Source organism: Peromyscus eremicus, chromosome 1 (assembly GCF_949786415.1).
Source record: "Peromyscus eremicus chromosome 1, PerEre_H2_v1, whole genome shotgun sequence".
In the NCBI taxonomy this organism is placed as follows: Eukaryota; Metazoa; Chordata; class Mammalia; order Rodentia; family Cricetidae; genus Peromyscus; species Peromyscus eremicus.
In genome coordinates, this window is record NC_081416.1 from 99,663,216 (window position 1) to 99,682,230 (window position 19,015).

Below are 19,015 nucleotides of genomic sequence, written 5' to 3' on the forward strand. Positions count from 1 at the left end.
AAAATAATCAAGAAAACCTAAATAAATAGAAGGATATATGATATAGCTGTTAGGAAGAATCAATGGGGGCTGAAGAGATGGTTGCCCTTGAAGAGGAGGTTCCATTCCCAGCACCTACAAGGTGACTCCTATCCCAGGGGATCCATTTCCCTCTTCTGGACTCTGTGCCAGTCACACGTTCAGGCAAAACATATGCATACACTAAATAAACAAACAAACAAATAAATAAATAAATAAGAATCTATGCTAAAATGACTCCATTTCCCTCTTCTGGACTCTGTGCCAGTCACACGTTCAGGCAAAACATATGCATACACTAAATAAATAAATAAATAAATAAATAAATAAATAAATAAATAAATAAATAAATAAATAAATAAGAATCTATGCTAAAATGACTCCCCAAATCACACACAACACAAGCCCTGATATAACAACCTTTTGAAAAGACTACCAAATCAGTTCTAAAGTTTATTTAGAAATACTAGTAATTTTGAATAGTTAAAGCAATCCTGATAGCATTGAACAACTTCAAAACTGACTATGATCAACTATCAGAGTCCAGACAGTATGATAGTGGACACTGGCTTAAAGACAGAAAAATACAACAATGGAACACAACTGGGTTCAGAAATAGATAAAAATCTCTAGGCAGTTGAATAAACATCTCTATCCCTCTGAGACCAAAGCTCTATTTCCTCTGACTCACACTCTTCTCCAAAAGGGACAGAGATCAGACTTTGTATTTCCTTCCATCATAGCATCTTGAGAATATTAAAGAAAAGTTCTGGTTTTAAAAAGCACTTGTAGCTTAAACCATTTCCCTGAAATGAAACAACAGTATTTTTTTGCCAGACATGGTGGCACATGTCTTTATTCCCAGCACTCAGGAGGCAGATGTAGATGGATCTCTTTGAGTTTGAGGTCACTCTGGTCTACATAGTGAGTTCTAGGACAGCCAAGGCTATGTAGAGAGACCCTGTCTCAAACCCACGCTCATAACAGCATTTAATTCTCAACTATGATACTGTTGCACATACCAGATGTTTTTAGTATTATGAACTTTTATTCTTATTCTCACTCTACAGAAAACTGCAGGGAAAACCTTTGGTCTGTGTGGGTGACACACATCTACAATCCTAGAACTCAAGAGGCAGAGCCAAGAGGATTATTACAAATTCAAAGCCACTATGGTCTTCATTGTAAGTTCTAGGGCAATAGCAAGATTGTCTCCCCACTCCACCCATGCGTGAGCGAGTGCACACACATACACACTTTCTTTGCTCTCAATGAAAGTTAACAAATGGGCTAGAGATAGCTTAGTAGTCAAGAGCACTTTTGTTCTCACAGAAGATCCAGGTTCAGTTCCCAGGACCCACACTGTGGTTTACAAGTATCCCTAACTCCGCGATCCAATAATGTCCTCTACTGATCTCCATAGGCAGCAGACTCATACATATAAATATTTTTTTAACTTAAGAAAGAAAAAAAAAGTAAATTAGCAAATAATGTTACAACTAAAAAACTAGACAACCCTGAAATGTTCAGAAGTAAGGTACTTATCTATTCAGGTAGATGGAACCATAAAGTGCTTGCCACAGTACATACTCTATTGGTTTTGTTTTAATATAATCTTAGGAGAAACCAAACCATGATTCAGTCTGGCTCTATAGAAAATGGATTACTGTGGTTTTTTTTGAGACAGGGTGTCTCGATGTACTCCTGGCTGTCCTGGAACTTGCTATGTAGCCCAGGATGGCCTTCAACTCACAGAGAACTGTCAGCCTCTGCCTCCAGAGTGCTGATATTAAAGGCCTGTGCCACCATGCCCAGCTGTCTCATTGTGTTTTAAAATATAAGAGTAGGCTGGGCAGTGGGGAGGCAGAGCCAGGTGGATCTCTGTGAGTTTGAGGCCAGCCTGGTCTACAGAGCAAGATCCAGGATAGGTACCAAAACTACACAGAGAAACCCTGTTTCGAAAAAACAAACAAATAAAAAACAAACAAACAAAAAACAACAGACAGCCAGGCGGTGGTGGCTCATATTTTTAATCCCAGCACCGGGCAGGTGAATCTCTGTGAGCTCAAGACCAGCCAGAGCCACACAGAGAAACCCTGCCTTGAAAAACAAACAAAAAGACAAAAACAAAAAACCCAGATAAACAAACCCACCCTAGTCTCAGCTAGAGCAGTAAGAGAAGGATCATAGGAAAGGCAGAAACTCTCTCATAGATGACAGAATTCTATACTTAAAAGACTCTGGACTCCTTTTTTGGGGGGACAGAGTTTCTCTGTGGAACTCTGGCTGTTCTGGAACTCAGTATGTAGTCCAGATTGGCCTCCAACTCAGAGATTTAGCTGCCTCTGCCTCTTGACTGCTGGGTTTGAAGGCATGCGCAACTACCGCTTGACATGACATGACTATGGACTCTACCAGAAAACTCTTAGATCTTATACTTTCAGTGAAAGTGTAAGATACTAATTAACACACAGATCTGTAGCTTTTCTCCATACCAATAACAAATTTATTGAGAAAGAAACTAGGGAAATATCTTATTTAAATTGAAATTTTTATTTTTAATTTAAGTTTATTTTAAAAATTTAAAGGAACAAACTGTTTTCATCTTTTCTATTTACTTATTTTTATATATTTGGGTGTTTTGCCTGAATACATGTCAGTGTGACATTTGCATGCCTGGCACCCAGGGAGGTCAGAAGAGGGTACTGGATCCCCTGTGACCACAGTTACAGATGGTTGTGAACTACCATGTGAGTAGGTGCTGGGAGGTGAATCCAGGTTTTCTGGAAAAGCAGCCAATGCTCTTAACTGCTGAGCCAACTTTCCACCACCACCCCGCCCAAAAATTCAAGTATCTAGTAATAAACCTAAGGAAGAAAGTAAAAGATCATCAATAAAAAAAAGAAACTGAAGACACTACACAAAGACTTCTATGCTCTAGATTAGCGGAATACAATGAAAATGGATAAATTACCAGGATAGGCTGGCTCCAAAAGCTACACAGAGAAACTGTGTCTCGAAAAAAAAAAAAAATTCACATAAACTGGTCATTAATAACATGGACCATTGGACACAGAAGCTTCCAGAATGCCGACTGAGGAGAGGAAGCTGGCAAGCAGTGGGGGGGGGTCTCACTTCTTCCACTCGTTCTTATCACAGTCCCAGTTGGTGGAGAAGCCCTGAATGGGGTTGACCTTCACGTCCATCATCAGCTTGGCCACCCAGTCTCGATCAAAGGTAGGAGGGATGGGGCTGTACACATAGTGTTTCTCCCACATCAGAATAAGAGCTATGCCCACAACTGTCTTCCACTTGTTAATACTCCTGTTTATCTCAGCAAAGCTCTAGTTAAAACTGGATGTGGTATAATTGGACTTTCTCATCTCTGGACAAGCTGCCCCAACCAGCCTTCTCCTTCAGGGCTTTCTGGCTGGCAGAGAGCAGCCTAACATGGGCCACATCAGGCAAGGGGTAGTCATGCTTATCAACATAAATAGGGAGAGCATAGTCTTCACTCTTCACAACACTTTCATGTGCTCAAACACACACAGAGGTGGAAATGGCTCTCTTGCCAATTAGGCTAAGTACCCTGGTAGCCACCAACATTCTGCCACTGCTGTTCTGGTGACTATGACTACCCTCTACGCCCCAGTTGCCTGTGACTGGGAGATTTCAGACCCCCCTCCCCACCCCCCCAGACAGGGTTTCTCTGTATAGTTTTGGTGCCTGTCCTGGATCTTGCTCTGTAGACCAGGCTGGCCTCGAACTCACAGAGATCCGCCTGGCTCTGCCTCCCGAGTGCTGGGACTAAAGTTGTGCACCACCACCACCACCACCCAGCCGAGATTTCAGATTTTTAAAATCACCTGTTTCACGTATGTGGGTGTTTTGCCCGTTGAGGACAGAGAATCTGGAAAAGCAGCCGATGCTCTAACTGCTGAGCTTCTCTCCAGCCCTAGCATTTTATATTCTAAAAACATTCTGTATAGGAATCTAATATAGTCAGTTCCATAAATAGTATTTGAAAACCATTGCCTTTCATAAGAATAAATTCCAAGTGACTGATCAATTACCTTTAGCTTAGGTAAATACTCCTTCCTATGGAAACAAGCTTCACACAACATTAAATTCTGTAATGTTTTTCTTCCTATCCCATCATTATAATAGCTTATGTAACACCGAATCAAGTAAAAATATGTGATTAGGATATTCTAATTAAAAAAAAAAGGTTAAGGGGCTGGAGAGATGGCTCAGTGGTTAAGAGCACTGGATGTTCTTGCAGACGTCCTGAGTTCTATTCCCAGCAACCACATGGCAGCTCACAACTGTAACTCCAGTTCCAGGGGATCTGACACCTTCACACAGACAAATATGCAGGCAAAACACCAATGCACATAAAATAAAATTAAAAAAAAAGGAAGATTTTTTTTTATACTGAGGCAAAGAACACCAATTAAAACTAATAAATAGTGAATATTTAATTATCAATAATTATTCTATAGAGCATTATCTGTTCAATATTGAAGGGATATTCCTGAATCTGTGGAATCAGCTCTTCGAAAAAGAATTTGTCAAGTTGGGTGGTGATGGTGCACACCTTTGATCAGCACTCAGGAGGCAGAGGCAGGTAGATCTCTGTGAGTTCGAGGCTAGCCTGGTCTACAGAGTGAGTTCCAAGACAGCCAAGGCTACACAGAGAAACCCTGTCTTGAAAAATCTCCATCTCCTCAAAAAAAAGAATTTGTCTACTTGAAAAAATAAAACATTCTTCAGATGCTTTCAAACTCACTCTAGTATTTCCACAACTTCAGTCAGGAAATTCTTTCATATATGACTTATCTTCAGTGTTTCAACTTAAGCAAATACTCTGTTCTCAAACTCTGTCCACTAATTTTAGCTTTCATCAAAGGAACCTTATCGACAGCCTTTATTACTAGTGTTCTAATGGAAATTTTTCTATCTACCTTACTTCTAATCATATTTATTAATTAGAACTATTCTTAAATTTTTTTTTTTTTTTAAAGATTTATTTATTATGTATACAATGTTCTGCCTACATGTATGCCTGCACATCAGAAGAGGACACCAGATCTCATTATGGATGGTTGTGAGCCACCATGTGGGTGCTGGGAATTGAACTCAGGACCTCTGGAAGAGCAGCCAGTGCTCTTAACCTCTGAGCCATCTCTCCAGCCCCTATTCTTAAATTTTTATTTATTTATTTTTATGTGTATGGATGTTTTGCCTGCATGTTAGTATACAACGTGCATGCAATGCCCTCAGGGACCAGAAGAGGGTGTCTGATCCCCCGGACTGGAATTACAGATTGTTGAATCTATCCCCATGTGGGTACTAGGAATCAAACCTTGGTTCAAGGGCAGCCAGTGAGCTCTTGACCACTGAGCCATCTTGTCAGCCCTTAATTAGGTGTCTTTTGTAAGAATAAAACTTTCCTTTCCTCTTAAAAATTTAGAGTAACATGGACTCATAAATTTTTAATTCTGTAAGTTCAGACCAATACTATAATTATTTTGTTGCTAAAAGTATTTCAGCTTTTTCTACTGGGAACATTTTTAGAATGGCTCTAGTTTTGTTTTGTGGTGCTAAGATCAAACCCAAGGCCTTGCACATATTCAGTAAATACTTTGTCACTGCTCTTCAGCCCTCTCAACATGCTCCCTTCCTCTTTTAAGCACCTCCTTACATTTTGCCATGACCAGAAACTCCAGGAACATCTTATATTTTCCTTGTTCCAGTCCAGAAACCAATCACTCGGAAAAGCTCTTAGAATTAAATGAATTAAAATTGTTAAGCATTCACAACAGGACAGATAGACATATCAAATAACCGAATATTAGTTAACAGTATTACATATGAAAACAAATACACCAATACCTGAAAATAAGAACAAAGCTGGATTTAATTTTTTTAAAAAAGGGGGGAGGGGTCCAGTTTGACTACTTAAAAAAAAATGTTAGTAGTGAAGCTGGAGAGAGAACAGCTCAGCAGCTGCTCTTCCAGAGGACCTTGGTTTGATAGAAGCATGCACATGGTAGCTCACAGTCGACTCTAGTTTGATTCCCAGACATTCATATGACAACTCACAACTGTCATAGCTGAAATCCCAGGAGATCCCACCACACCTTTTTCTGGTCTCCACAGGCACCAGAGACATATATGGTGCAGACATACATACAGGCAAAACTCCCACACACATAGAATTTTTTTTTAATGTTAGTTTTACAGTAAATGAAGATTAAATATTTACTGTTACAGTTGTCAGGAAGTGCTAAGATGGGGTTTTTGTTGCAAAAATAACATTACACATAATTTGCTAGAGATGCCATAATAAAGAACAAGTAGCTTAAGCAATAGAAATTAATTTTTTCACAAGTTAAAGTATTAGCAGTGTTGATTCCTTCTGAGGGTGAACCTGCTCTAATCCTTTTCCAGACCTTCTTCTGTTTTTTTGGCCAATCCTTGGCCTTCCTTAGTGCACAGAAGCTTCAATATGATCTCAAACGTCTGGTATTTCCCCCTCAGTACAAATGTGGTTAAATTTCTCCAGTATTAGCTTAACTATTTCTCCAAAACTCCTCACATGCTAAGACACTGCAAATTATGACCTTAACATGAACTTAGGGATAGAACATAAATTTTAAAAATGTGTATTTTTGTCTTCTTCCAAGTTTAAGGTACATAGCTTGTAAAGCCCTTGTATTTTTCTTATGACAGAAGTAATAAAACTGAATGGACCATTTTTTATTATTTGTAATAAACCCTAAACCCTAACTTAATGTCAATAAGGTGACTTCTGAGAATCCCAAGGATGAGAAACTAGTAGCCAGAACCAATCATATGATTAGAGTTGGAACTTTTAGCCCCATCTTTAGGAAGGGAACAGAAACAGAGGGTTAAGCTAAACAGTAATAGCCAAAGTAGAGAATCTTCCTTATAAAAATTTTAAAAGACAGGAACTGGAGAGGCTCTGGATTGCTAAACACATAGAGGTGTGCAAGGATTGGAAAGAGCATGGTAGCCTTAATCTCAACCCTCTTCCCCACATACTATCCTATCTATCTTTTCCACATAATCTGTGGGGCTATGGGTAAAGAGTTCAGTAGTATGCTATGTGCCTAGCATGAGCCAGGCCCTAGGGTTTAATCCACAGCACTAAAATTCAAGGAGGTAGAAAACACACACACACACACACACACACACACACACACACACACACATTAATTTATAAGCTGGCAGAGCTAAGATTTAGTTTCCTTTTTGGCTAGTTGTTTTGGTTTTGAGACAGGGTCTCTCTCCTTAGCTCTGGCTGGCCTGGAACTCACTATCTAGACCAGGCTGGCCCATCTCTATTTACCTCCTTAGTGCTGAGATTAAAGGCATGGGCTGTCACGCCCAGCAGAGTTTAGTTTTCTTAAATACAATGATGATGCTGTCATCTTTGTTTTTCTATTACTTTTTATGGTGCTAGAAATAAAAAACAGATCAAGAACTCTATTCTGAACTATATTCTTAGCTTCTGGCTTTTTGAGACAGGGTCTGACTGTATACCTGAATTTGAGTCATTATATTCCCCTTTCTTAACTTTGATCAATTAATTCATATTAAGTATGAGTTTTTTGTTACTGTTGCTGTTTTTAGAAAAGCTCACTATATAGCCAAAGCTAGCACTGAACTTGAAATCCTCATGCTTCAGCCTCTGAAATGCTGGAATTACAAGTGTTACAATTATCTTAAGAATGCAAAACACATATGGCTAAACCACAAATTAACTTAAAAAAGACCCCCATAGATCTCACACTGTAGACCAGGCTGGCCTCAACCTTGTGAGCGCAGAAACTACAGGTATTCTTTTTTAAAAATTAGTATTTTATAAGTATAGGTGTGTTGCCTACGTATATGTCTGTGCGTCGCTTGTGTGCCTGGTACTGGAAGAGTCCAGCGAAGGCTGGTGAATCCCCTGGAAATGAAGTTAGAGATACTTGTGAGCTGCAGTGTGGGTGCTGGGAACAAAACCAGGGTCTTCTGAAGAACAACTCTCTTAACCACTGAGCCATCTCTCCAATCCCTGACTTTAACTATTCAAACACACCATACATTGAGTAAGTCTCCATTTTCTGCTTTTCACTACTTTAAAAAAAGGTAATTAAATTATTAAAATTCTTTTGAGTGCTGCTATTCTCTACACAATAAGCTAAAAGTATGGCTATGAACAAGAAAGTCATAACCCAAGCATGGTGGCTCATACTGGTAGTACTAGCACTCATGAGACTATGGCAGAAATATCCCAAGTTCCAGATCAGCTTGTGCTACATGTGTACGTGGGGAGACTGACAAAAACACAGGGACAGAAATCCATTTGCTGGGGCTGAGAATATGGCACAGTTAGGAAAACACTTGCCTAGTTAGTATGTATAAAGTCCACGGTTCAACGTTCAGCACTACACAACAGTGAGACACTGCCTCCTCCAGCCTACCTCCCCAAACTGACAAAAACAGTAATAGTGGGCTGGGAAGAAGCTCACTCAGTAAAGTGCTTGCACAAGCAAGCAAGAGGATCTGAGTTGATCCCCAAAAGCAAGGTTTAAAAGAGAAGAGGGGCTAGCCATGTAGGCATCTTATAATCTTAGCACTGGGGAGGAAGAAGCAGGTGGTTTCTTGGTGCTCCCTGGCCTGTCAGCCAGCTTAGCCTGACCAGAGAGCCAAGTCAATGAGAGACCCTGTCTTAAAAACAGGGAGGACAAGACCTGACAACATCCAATGTTGTCTTCTGACCTGCGGCATGTGCATGCACACGCGTGTACACACACACACACACACACACCCCCCACACGGGGGAAGAGGGGGGCATGTGAGAGAAACAATAATGTCAACCAGGATTATTCTGTCCAGAAAGGTAGTAATTCTACAGGAAATATGGCCAACAAGAACTAAAGACCTAACATTAGAACCTGCACTGCAAAAAATAACTCAAATGGGCCTACAAGTGAAATCCAATATTATCTATAGAACAGGTAAAAAATAAAAAAATTAGTGTTTATCTCTTAAATAGAAGCAAGACAGTCAAAAATCAGTAATTTTTTGATTACTGTTTTTGAGGACTTCAGACAGGACACAGACAAAAAAAAAGGAGACGAATTTACAAAAACCTATGTGGCCAGACAGATGGCTCAGTGGGGTTAAGGGCACTTGCTGCTTTTTTAGAGGATGAAGATTTGGTTTCTGCTACCCACACGGCAGCTCCCAACTGTCTGTAACTTTAATTCCAAGAGATCTATCACTCTCTTCTGGACTCAAGAGGGCACCAGACATGCCCATGGTTTACATATATACATACAGGCAAAATATTCATACACATAAAAATAAAATTAGTGGCGCATGCCTTTAATCCCAGCACTCGGGAGGCAGAGGCAGGCGGATCTTTGTGAGTTCGAGGCCAGCCTGGTCTATAGAGTGAGATCCAGGTAAGGCACAAAGCTACATAGAGAAACCCTGTCTTGCTAACCACGCCTCCCCCCCCCCCCCCCCGCCCAAAAAAAAAAGAAAAAAGAAAATTAGCAGGGCATGGTGGGGCATGCTTTTAATCGCAGCACTGGAAATGCAAAGGGTGGACAATCTCTGTAAATTTGAAGATAGCCCAGCATATGTAGTAAACTCAAGGTCAAACAGTGCTAGGCAGTGAGTTCCTGTCTCCAAAAAAAAAAAACAAAACAAAGGTGCCTCCTGCAATCTAAATTCACTATGTACACAAGACTCCCCCCCCCCCCCCCCCAAGACAGGGTTTCTGTTTGGTCTTTGCTGTCCTGGAACTCACTCTGTAGACCAGGTTGGCCTCGAACTCAGAGATCCACCTGCCTCAGCCTCCCGAGTGCTGGGATTAAATAAAGGCATGTGCCACCACCCAGCTGAATTGGTAGTTCCTTTTTTTTTTTTTTTTTTTTTTTTTTGTGGTTTTTCGAGACAGGGTTTCTCTGTAGCTTTGGAGTCTGTCCTGGACTAGCTCTGTAGACCAGGCTGGCCTCGAACTCACAAAGATCCACCTGCCTCTGCCTCCCGAGTGCTGGGATTAAAGGCGTGCGCCACCACCGCCCGGCGAATTGGTAGTTCTTAAAAACTGTTGAAGACACTAAAGAATTCTGTTCATGTAGATTGCATCAGTATTCACTATACTGAAATCTAACTATGAAAAATTAAAAGTACTTAATAGATCTAAAATAGTAATAAATCTCATTGCATGTCAATATAATTTTTATGAAAAGAACTATTTTACAAACAAAAACTTAATGAGAGTGGCATATTTTAAATTATTTGCAAAATTCCTTAATGTTTAACTCAACAGAAGACGGTTATATTCTTACAGCTGCTTCTGACATGTGTCACATACCAGGTAGGCTCTAAGAAACCACACTATTTACTTATAAGGTAATAAGAGTGGAAAAGCATACAATATCTTAATATTCTGGACCCCTATGGGGTTTATGGATTCCCTCCCCCTTGCAGGTTCTTGTGAGATCTCTGGAGGTCAGTAGATCAGTTTGAGAGCTACTAGATTAGATAGTTATCAGGCCATTTTGTCCTTCTTGTAGCTTCATTTTGCAAATTAAAGAGTCCCAATGGAAATATTTTCTGTATCTTATTTTTAAACCTTAAAACTTGATAGTGATTAAGAGCACAACGTACAAGTTTCCTATGTTAGTACTGGCCACTGACCTTTGGCAAATTACTCAACATCTTTTTATGTTTCAGCTTCCTTATCTATAAAATAAAAACAATAAACAGGACTAATTGTATATAGTGCTACTATGAAAATTAAATGTAAAAATTTTTCTAAGACGTCTGGAAAATAGAGTGCTTAATAAACACTTAAGCACTTTACTGAAAAACTTTAAGTGGTTTAATAGACCCTATCCATAAGGAATTTTCAGAGAATACTCAATACCCAATGCAAGAGGGTGACCTATACTATACTATTACAGTGTTCAATATCACTAGCCTCTTGACACTTTTTCCCTATCTAATACATTGTAGTTAAAAATGTTGACAGAAAAAAGGTATTATGAAGTGAAAAAAGCAGTATTAGGTATGCATGTCTCCTTGCCATCATATTTCCTAATAATCAATAACAATTACATTTGCAGTAAAAATCATTGTAAACCACTTAATGACATTCCTAAAAGTCCCTCTGGACTTCCAGACAATAGCCTGATAATAACAAAAGATTCTCCTGAAGGAGATTTTAGGACTTATGTAGTTTAACATTCCTTTATCACATACTACTAAAATAAAGAGAAAATTGTCAAGATTCATGCCATTAACTAGATCTGTCAAGTACTGAAGCAATTCATCTTCATTATAGAGCAGAATATCTTTCATTTGAAAAGCTAAATAAAAATCATGTGACTATATCATCTGCATTATGTGACATACTTCTACAAATTATACTAACAGCAAATAAATTAATAGCTTTAACAAAAAACTTTAACCCAAAAAGAAAAAAAAAAGTGTAATATGCAGATAAATGCTTTTTTAGTGAAATGGTTAAGCCTCTAAATTACTAGTTCCCCTATCCAAACTCCAGCATTTGGAGTATCCTTGTATATAATCAAATAATGTGAGTATACAACGTTATTACTAAACTATTAACTGCACGAGGGGGAAAACACAGATTTTACCATAACAAAAAATATAGGCAATTAGCTTTGGCTGCTATTACATTTAACTATTGTCCTGTCACCCAATATTTCTGAGCAGCTACCATGAGACTAGTTATATGCTAGGCAACAGGGGTTCAATGAACAAACAAAGATGATAATTTTTATTTATGGAACTTGCATTCTGTTCTGCCTTGGAAAACAGACAAAACAAACACACAAAATATTATAAACGTGGTAAATGCTATTAAGGAAACAAAGAAGGCTATGCCAAAGAGTACAGTCTTTAGAAGCTGAATTGTGAATTCTAACAGACCTAAAAATAAATAATTCATAGCAAGTTACATCAATGTAACATAGACTCTACAGATCTTTGCTAATGCATAAGAAAACTACAGACACTGACCGTGAAGACAGAAATCAATCTTTCAGTGTCAAAACTATTGGATGGCACTACTTAGCAATATGATGACCTCAAAAGATAATTAACCTCACAGTTCTAAACAGCAAAAAGCATGCAAACATAACTCTAAAGTAAGCAAGTGAAATCTAAGGAGATATAACAACTTAATTTAATGTGGTATCTTGGAAGGAAAGCTGAAGCAGAAAAAGATGGAGTTTTTAAAACTAAGGAAATCCAAATAAACAATGAATTTTAGTTAATAAGAAATCAATATTGAGCCAACAATTTTACAAATGTACCTTACTAATGTAAGGCATTAGCTGAAAACAGGGTGCAGGATGCATAGGTATCCTCTGTACTATCTTATTTTCTGTAAATCTAAAACTGTGCTAACATATAGAAACACACACATACATACATAGCTAAATCTAACAAGACATTTATTTAGTAGCCACTTGGGAAGGCAGGGAATGCATGGAAGAGAATAGTTGATAAGTTATCTAAAGAAAGAAATGACAGAACCTGAGAGGCTGATGCAAGATCTCATACCTTCAAGGCCAGGCTGGGCTACACAGCAAGACTGTCTCTCTCTGTCCACACACACACACACACACACACACACACACACACACACAAATATGAAAAAACTGTATTGAAACACATTACTTTGTTTGCCAACTTAAAAAAAATTTCCTAGTGGCTGAGGATATAGCTCAGTATGTATAGTGCTCATCTAGTACCACATAAAACCAAACATAGTGGCAAACATCTGTAATCCCAGCCACTTGGGTGGAGGCAGGAGCATCAGATATTCAAGGCAAGCCTTGTCTATATAGTTTATTGGCTAGCCTCATTACATGAGACTGCCTAAAAAAGAAATTAATTTCAAAATAGGAAAAAAAGAAATGAAAATAAAATGGATTTCGTAGCTCACCCCTGAAATCCCAGTACTCAGAAGCTGAGGCAGGAGGATTCCAAATTTGAGGCCAGCCTAAGCTACCAGAATGTAAACTCTACCTTGAAAAAAAAAAAAGTAATGAAAAAGAAATTAGAAGTCATAAAACTCTAATACTTACAACATAAACACTCAAGAGATTCAAAGGATACCTGGACATAGTACAAGTTAAGATCTCTCATCATGCTAAAAACTTCAATAGAAAGATTAACGGATTTTATGCAAACTAAGTAGTCCAGTACACAATATGAGGCGGGTCAACAAGCTCCCTAGACTGCACAATAAGTACATTCAAACCTATTTATTAATAATGACCAATGAACTTCATTTTATGTATGGGACTGTCCTGAAACTGCCATGTAACACTAACTGAATCAGGATCAGCTTCATAGGTTTCATCAAGTTACTCATCTAAGGAAATGTGTATTTTAAAAATTGTAATTTTATTTTATTTTTTTTAATTGTAGGTGGGTGTTCATGGAGATCAGAGGACAACTTTTGGGAGTTAGTTCTCCCCTTCTTTGAATTTAGGTTGTCAAGCGTGGTGGTGAGAACCTGTTTTACTCACTGAGCCATCTTGCTGGCCTGGAAACATCTATACTTAAATATCCATAAGTAAACAGGAGGGAGACATGATCTTTCCATCTTACAAGGCTGTAAGGAAGTCAAAACTAAACACACAAGAAGAAAAATTATTTCCCAGGTCCAGCTGAAGGCAAAATTACCACCAGTGTTAACTTGCTATAAAGCTCCAAATTGGTATAAATAGTTTAAGCTAATAATCAAACCTAAGAATATTTTCAGTTTCCACTCGAAATAATGTTTTCCATAACTTCATCTAAAATACCAGTAGGCATTCCATGTTTGATTACTTGGAACTAATCCCCCAGTGTCTGAATTTTAATGGTTGTCATGAAAAAACATGGAGGGAAAAAGGAAGATTATAATATCTGAATCGTCGTTTGTATAACACAGAATAAAGCTGTTGGCACATATAATCTTAATGACAACCATCACAAAATTAGGACCCTGTAGCTAATAGGAAATACAGTGACTGCAGAACCTTGACCAGGTAAATGACACTACAATTTCACTCACAAGACCCTACAAAATATTAAGTATAAAATAATCAGTTAGCTCAAATGGTATTCAAATCTAATTTAGAGAGCTAGACGACGGATCTATTACTACCCTATGACCCACAGGCAAGCCTACAAAACAAAGATGTTTATTATTTGAAGCCTTTCTCACATGCATCATAAATATGTAATTGGAAAACACTCAAGAAAAAAATAATTAACATTTCACCCGTTGATCCCTGCTTGTATCATCATGAAGATACTCAAATGATGTTTCATGTTGAAACGAGAAAAAATGGAAGTCAGGTGAGAAAAATTCGAAGTAAACTGATCATGACATAGCATCTGGCAGAGATCGAAAAGGCATCAACACTGCCAAAAGAATCGTCAATGATGAAAATCCAAAGAAACAGGGTTTTCCAACCAGTCCCTACCCAAGGGGCAAAAATCGTCACTGCCAACGCCACCTCTTTTCAAGTCGCTTCGAGTTGAATACATTAACTCTCTGACCCTAACTAATTCTTCATTTAGGTGAAAACTGGGCGAGAATTGTTTTTTTCTATGCCCACCACTTCCCACCTTCCGGGAGACCGGTACAACTCGGAGCAAAGCCTCAGGGGAAAACAACGCCCAGATCCCACCCTCCTTCAGCCAAGGTGGAAGAGGGGCCTGTTCCCCAGAGTGGGGGGGGCTTCCCGGAGTGGGACCTCACTTGCAGCTCCAGTGGGAACCGGGAAAAAGAGCAAGGCATAAGGGTGGGGCTCCAGAAAGCCGGCAGGGGTGAAGGAGACCACGCAGAGCCGAGGAAGAAAGGGATGGACAGGGGGCTGGGCGGGGTGAGGGCTGCGGAGGGCAGAGCGGCCCGAGAGGGCCTGGCTGCGGGCGGCGGTGTCGGGACGGCGACCGGTTAGGGTCCAAGCTAAAAGCCCGATGGATCCTAGCGAGGAGGAGCTGGGGGCGAGCAGGCAGGCAGAGGACCGCGGAGAAGGGCCGGAGGGGGGAGCGAGGCCGGCGGGGAGCCTCAGTGGCCAGAAGGGCCGCACCGGGGGCGGTGCGGGGAAGCCGCGGCCCGCTGCCAGGAGCGGGGGAGCCGCGCACTCACCGCTCTGCTCCCCCAGGAACACCAGCTTGAATTTCCTCAGCGGATTCCCGAAGTCTCCGCCCGCGGACATGATGGAGCCGGAGGAGCCGCCGCCGCCGCCTCAGCCCACAGACCTCTCCCAGACCGCTGCAGCTCTAACCGGCTGACGAAGAGGGCCGAGCGGAAGGGCAGCCGCCGAGTCCTCTCGGCCCCTGCAGGAGGGCCAGGCGGAGGGGCGAGGCTGAAGGGAACGCGACTCTCCACCGACCGGCAGCCGCCGCCGCCGCCGCCGCCCCGCAGAGTCGCCTAGCACCGTGCGAGGCCCGCGGCCGCGAAGGGACGCAGGGCGGTGTCGGAGGCAGCCAGGGGTGCGCTCGGGCTTCGCTAGCCTAGCGCCGTTCCTTCCCTCAGAACGCGGCGCCGAGACGGAGGTGAGAGAGGAGGAGGGTGGCGGGGCGAGCGCCGCAGACGCGTCTGGGACCTAGCACGCGCAGCGCTCGGACTCCCACCGCCGCCGCCGCCGCCGCCGCCACCGCAGCCCAACCCGCTGAGTGCGCGAGCCTCTGGCGCGGTGCGGGGCGAGTCCGGGCGCGAGCCTGCCGCCCCGCCGGCCTCGGGCGTGCGTGCGTGCGTGCGTGCGTGCGCGTGCGCGCCCCCGGCGCTGCCTTCCTGGTTTCCCCGGCTCTCCCTGCTCCTCCTGTGCGGCGGAGAAAGGGGCCGCTTAGGTTTCGACTGGCGTCTGGAGAAGCCAGGAGGAGGCGGGACCGAGTTCCGGGTAAGCGAGGGGAGTGGGGAGGGGGGGGGAGGAACGCTTACGTCACTGACAAGAGGAGCCAATCAGAAAAAGCGGAGAGCGGGCAGCCGCGGAGTGAGGTGGCGGCGCGAGAGCGCGCGCGACCTTCGCGCAGGGAGGGGGAAGGGGGGGGAAGGCATAGGGCCCCGGCGGCCATAGGAAGTGTGGCGCACGATTGGAGGAGGGAGGAGGGAAAAGGAGGTGGGACGGAGGCGGAGCCGGAACCAAGGTGAAACGACCGCAGCAATGCGTGGGTGGGGTGGGGTTGTGCAAAGGTGTATCATAGGTGATAAACGTTTAACGTTGGTTCTTCGCCTTTCCTCAGTTCTGCCTTTCACCCACTTGCTCTGTCTTTCTAAACGTAATTCCCTGCTTGGCGTCTTCCTATATACATTCTCTTCCGTTGCTCCGTGGAGTTTCATAACTACCAGAAGCAGGTCTTCTCCATTTTGTGGGTGAGGAAACTGGAGCCCAGCAGGAGGAAATGACTTGCAAAATCCATATAGCCATGAAATGAAATCCAGGTTTTCTTATTTGAACCTCTGTTACCTCCTTATTGTTAAGCCATCTAATTCTCTGGCGTCTGTTGGCTTGATCCTCTGTTGAGTGGCCCTTGTTCTTAGGTGTCGGTAACGTCACTTGATGACCATCTTCTACATGCTAGAAACAGGTTTAGATGTCATATAAACCAAACCCCTCATATTAGAGATAAACGACTGCCCACATAGGGATGGCCCTTTGGAAAAGGTCACACAACATACTAGTGGGGAGCCTCAACAAGATCTCATATCTGGGGAAGGAATGTTTAAAAGATCATTTCCCCTTAAAGCAGGACCTCTGCCTATGCTTGAGTGGACCTCCCTTAAATTAGCCACTCGAAACATTTCCATTTTTCTGCAGATTGTCAACCTGATTCACGATCCAATAAGATAATGGTGAATGCCATAAGAAAACGTGAACTAAGCATAATGTGGACAATTACATAACAAATATAATTAAATGTAAGTTTTCATCAAAATGGAATCCCTGAAAACAGTATCAGACAGAAACAAAATAGAGTAAATTATGAATTTAAAAATTAAGTAAAAGTGTTTAAGTTAAAAACATATCAAAATCTTCTCAGGCTTTAATAAAAAAAGTCTATGTATAGTATCTTATACACGTTAATGACAAGGCTAAGCAAGAACCTTTCCAAATGCAGGATGTCTGGCTGACCGAAAATAAATTTAGAGAGAAAAGTTCTGAAAGTGTCATCTATTCTGACCTACCAAGGACAGGGCTATATCTTAGAACCTTCTCTACCAAAATGTACTGTCTGGAGCTGGGAATAGCTCAGGATAAAGCACTTCCTTAGCATGCTTAAAGCCTTGGGTTCAACCCTAGCACCAAATCAAGCAATCAATAATAAAGAATTAAAAATAAAAAGAATTACTTCCGGGCAGTTCCTCTCAACCAAGAGGCAGGATTTTTTGTTTTGTTTTGTTTTGTTTTTGTTTTTGTTTTTTAGGGACAGGGTTTCTCTTTGTAGTCCTAGCTGTCCTGGAACTCACTCTGTAGACCAGGCTGGCTTGAACTCACAGAGATCCACCCACCTGCCTCTGCCTCCTTAGTTCTGGAATTAAAAGCGTGCGCCACACCACCTGGCAAGTGGCAGGCTTTTTAATATATATCTAAAAAGAAAAAGTAAAAACTGAGTCATAACATAGATATTTGAGTTTTAAAAATATTTTAAATCACATGAATGGCTCATACCTTTAATCCTAGCACTCTAGTGGCTGGTACTGGATGATGGAGAGTTTGAGACCAGCCTGGACTACCTGGCAAAACCTTGTCTAAAAAACAAAACTAGTCAAGTCTGGTGGTTCTTGATATAATCCCAGCAGGAGGTCAAGCCTGGGTTACATGATTAATAATATTAGGTGGGCCTAAATTTCAGCAGAAGACACTGTCTTAAAAGAGGAAGAGGAGGAGGAAGGAGAAGAGGAGGAGGAAGAGGGAGAAATTGAAGTTGTTGTTTTGATTTTACAAGTAGCTTGGCAGGTTAGATAGGACACCCCCAACAGTAACCCAGAATCCTAGCACACAAAGAACAGTTAGTAACAAGACACTCCTTCTCAAATGCTTTTGCACACAAAAGTGAGAGTGGCTGGTCTCTGACAAGTACCAGGTTTTCTTTGTTTCCTGAAATAGCCTTTAGAGTAACATCTGAGGAGTCTAAGTGCTTTGTACTTCCTCCAGAACTTTATGAATCAATTCCTTCCTGCTGCTTTGTTTCTATAGTCACCTGGACAGCTGGGCTGTTAGGAAGAGAGGCTGGTATAATAGAATTCTGACCTCAAATATTTTAAAGGTTGATGCCTCTCTTTTTGTCCCCTTTCTCTGTCTTCCTGGATCTCACAGTGTTGTCCTGGCTGAACCAAAATTCAAGCAATAATGTATCACTCTAAAGGAGATGGGACTCAGGTGCATCCAGCTAAGCTTTCATTTTCCATTGATGCATGTATGGCTTCATTCTCCTCTGAAGCTTCTGTCATACTTACCAATTACTCCATGTAAGTCACAGATTTTGCCTTCGGAGATCCCCCTCTCCTGAGTATGGGGAATTGAACCCAGGGTCAAGAGTATCCTTAACCCATCTGCAGAGATCTTTCTTTCTTTAAATTTAGTTTTTGTTTCTTTCTTTTTTCTTTTTTCTTTTTTGAAGATTTATTTATTAATGTGTACAGTGTTCTGCCTGCATGTATACCTGCAGGCCAGAAGAGGGGACCAGATCTCATTATAGATGTTTGTGAGCCACCATGTGATTGCTGGGAATTGAACTCAGGTCCTCTGGAAGAGCAGCCAGTTCTCTTAACCTCTGAGCCATCTCTCCAGCGCTGGTTTTTGTTTCTTTAAAGCAGAGCCTCACTGGGTAGCCTTAGCTGGCCTAAAACTCACTATGTAGATCAAACTGGCCTCAAAATTACGGAGGTCCACCTGCTTCTGCTTCCTGGATGCTGGGATTAAAGGTGTGTACC

The 19,015-nt window shown here is 41.5% G+C and overlaps 1 protein-coding gene and 1 pseudogene across 3 annotated transcripts in view; both read right to left on the reverse strand.

Annotated features, from left to right (window-relative positions):
• Window positions 1–15,729, reverse strand: part of Rab6a (RAB6A, member RAS oncogene family) — a 36,500-nt gene extending 20,771 nt beyond the window's left edge. The window contains exon 1 of one of the 3 annotated variants that reach the window (XM_059270475.1): window positions 15,227–15,729. In XM_059270475.1, the coding sequence (XP_059126458.1) occupies window positions 15,227–15,296 (70 nt within the window). In that variant the 5' untranslated portion in view covers window positions 15,297–15,729. Of the gene's footprint in view, window positions 1–10,746; window positions 10,772–15,226 lie in introns of those variants that run through there. The other 2 variants (XM_059270465.1, XM_059270485.1) reach the window with 2 other exon arrangements.
• LOC131895229 (cytochrome c oxidase subunit 4 isoform 1, mitochondrial-like) lies at window positions 2,960–3,624 on the reverse strand (annotated as a pseudogene).
• Window positions 15,730–19,015: the final 3,286 nt, after the last annotated feature.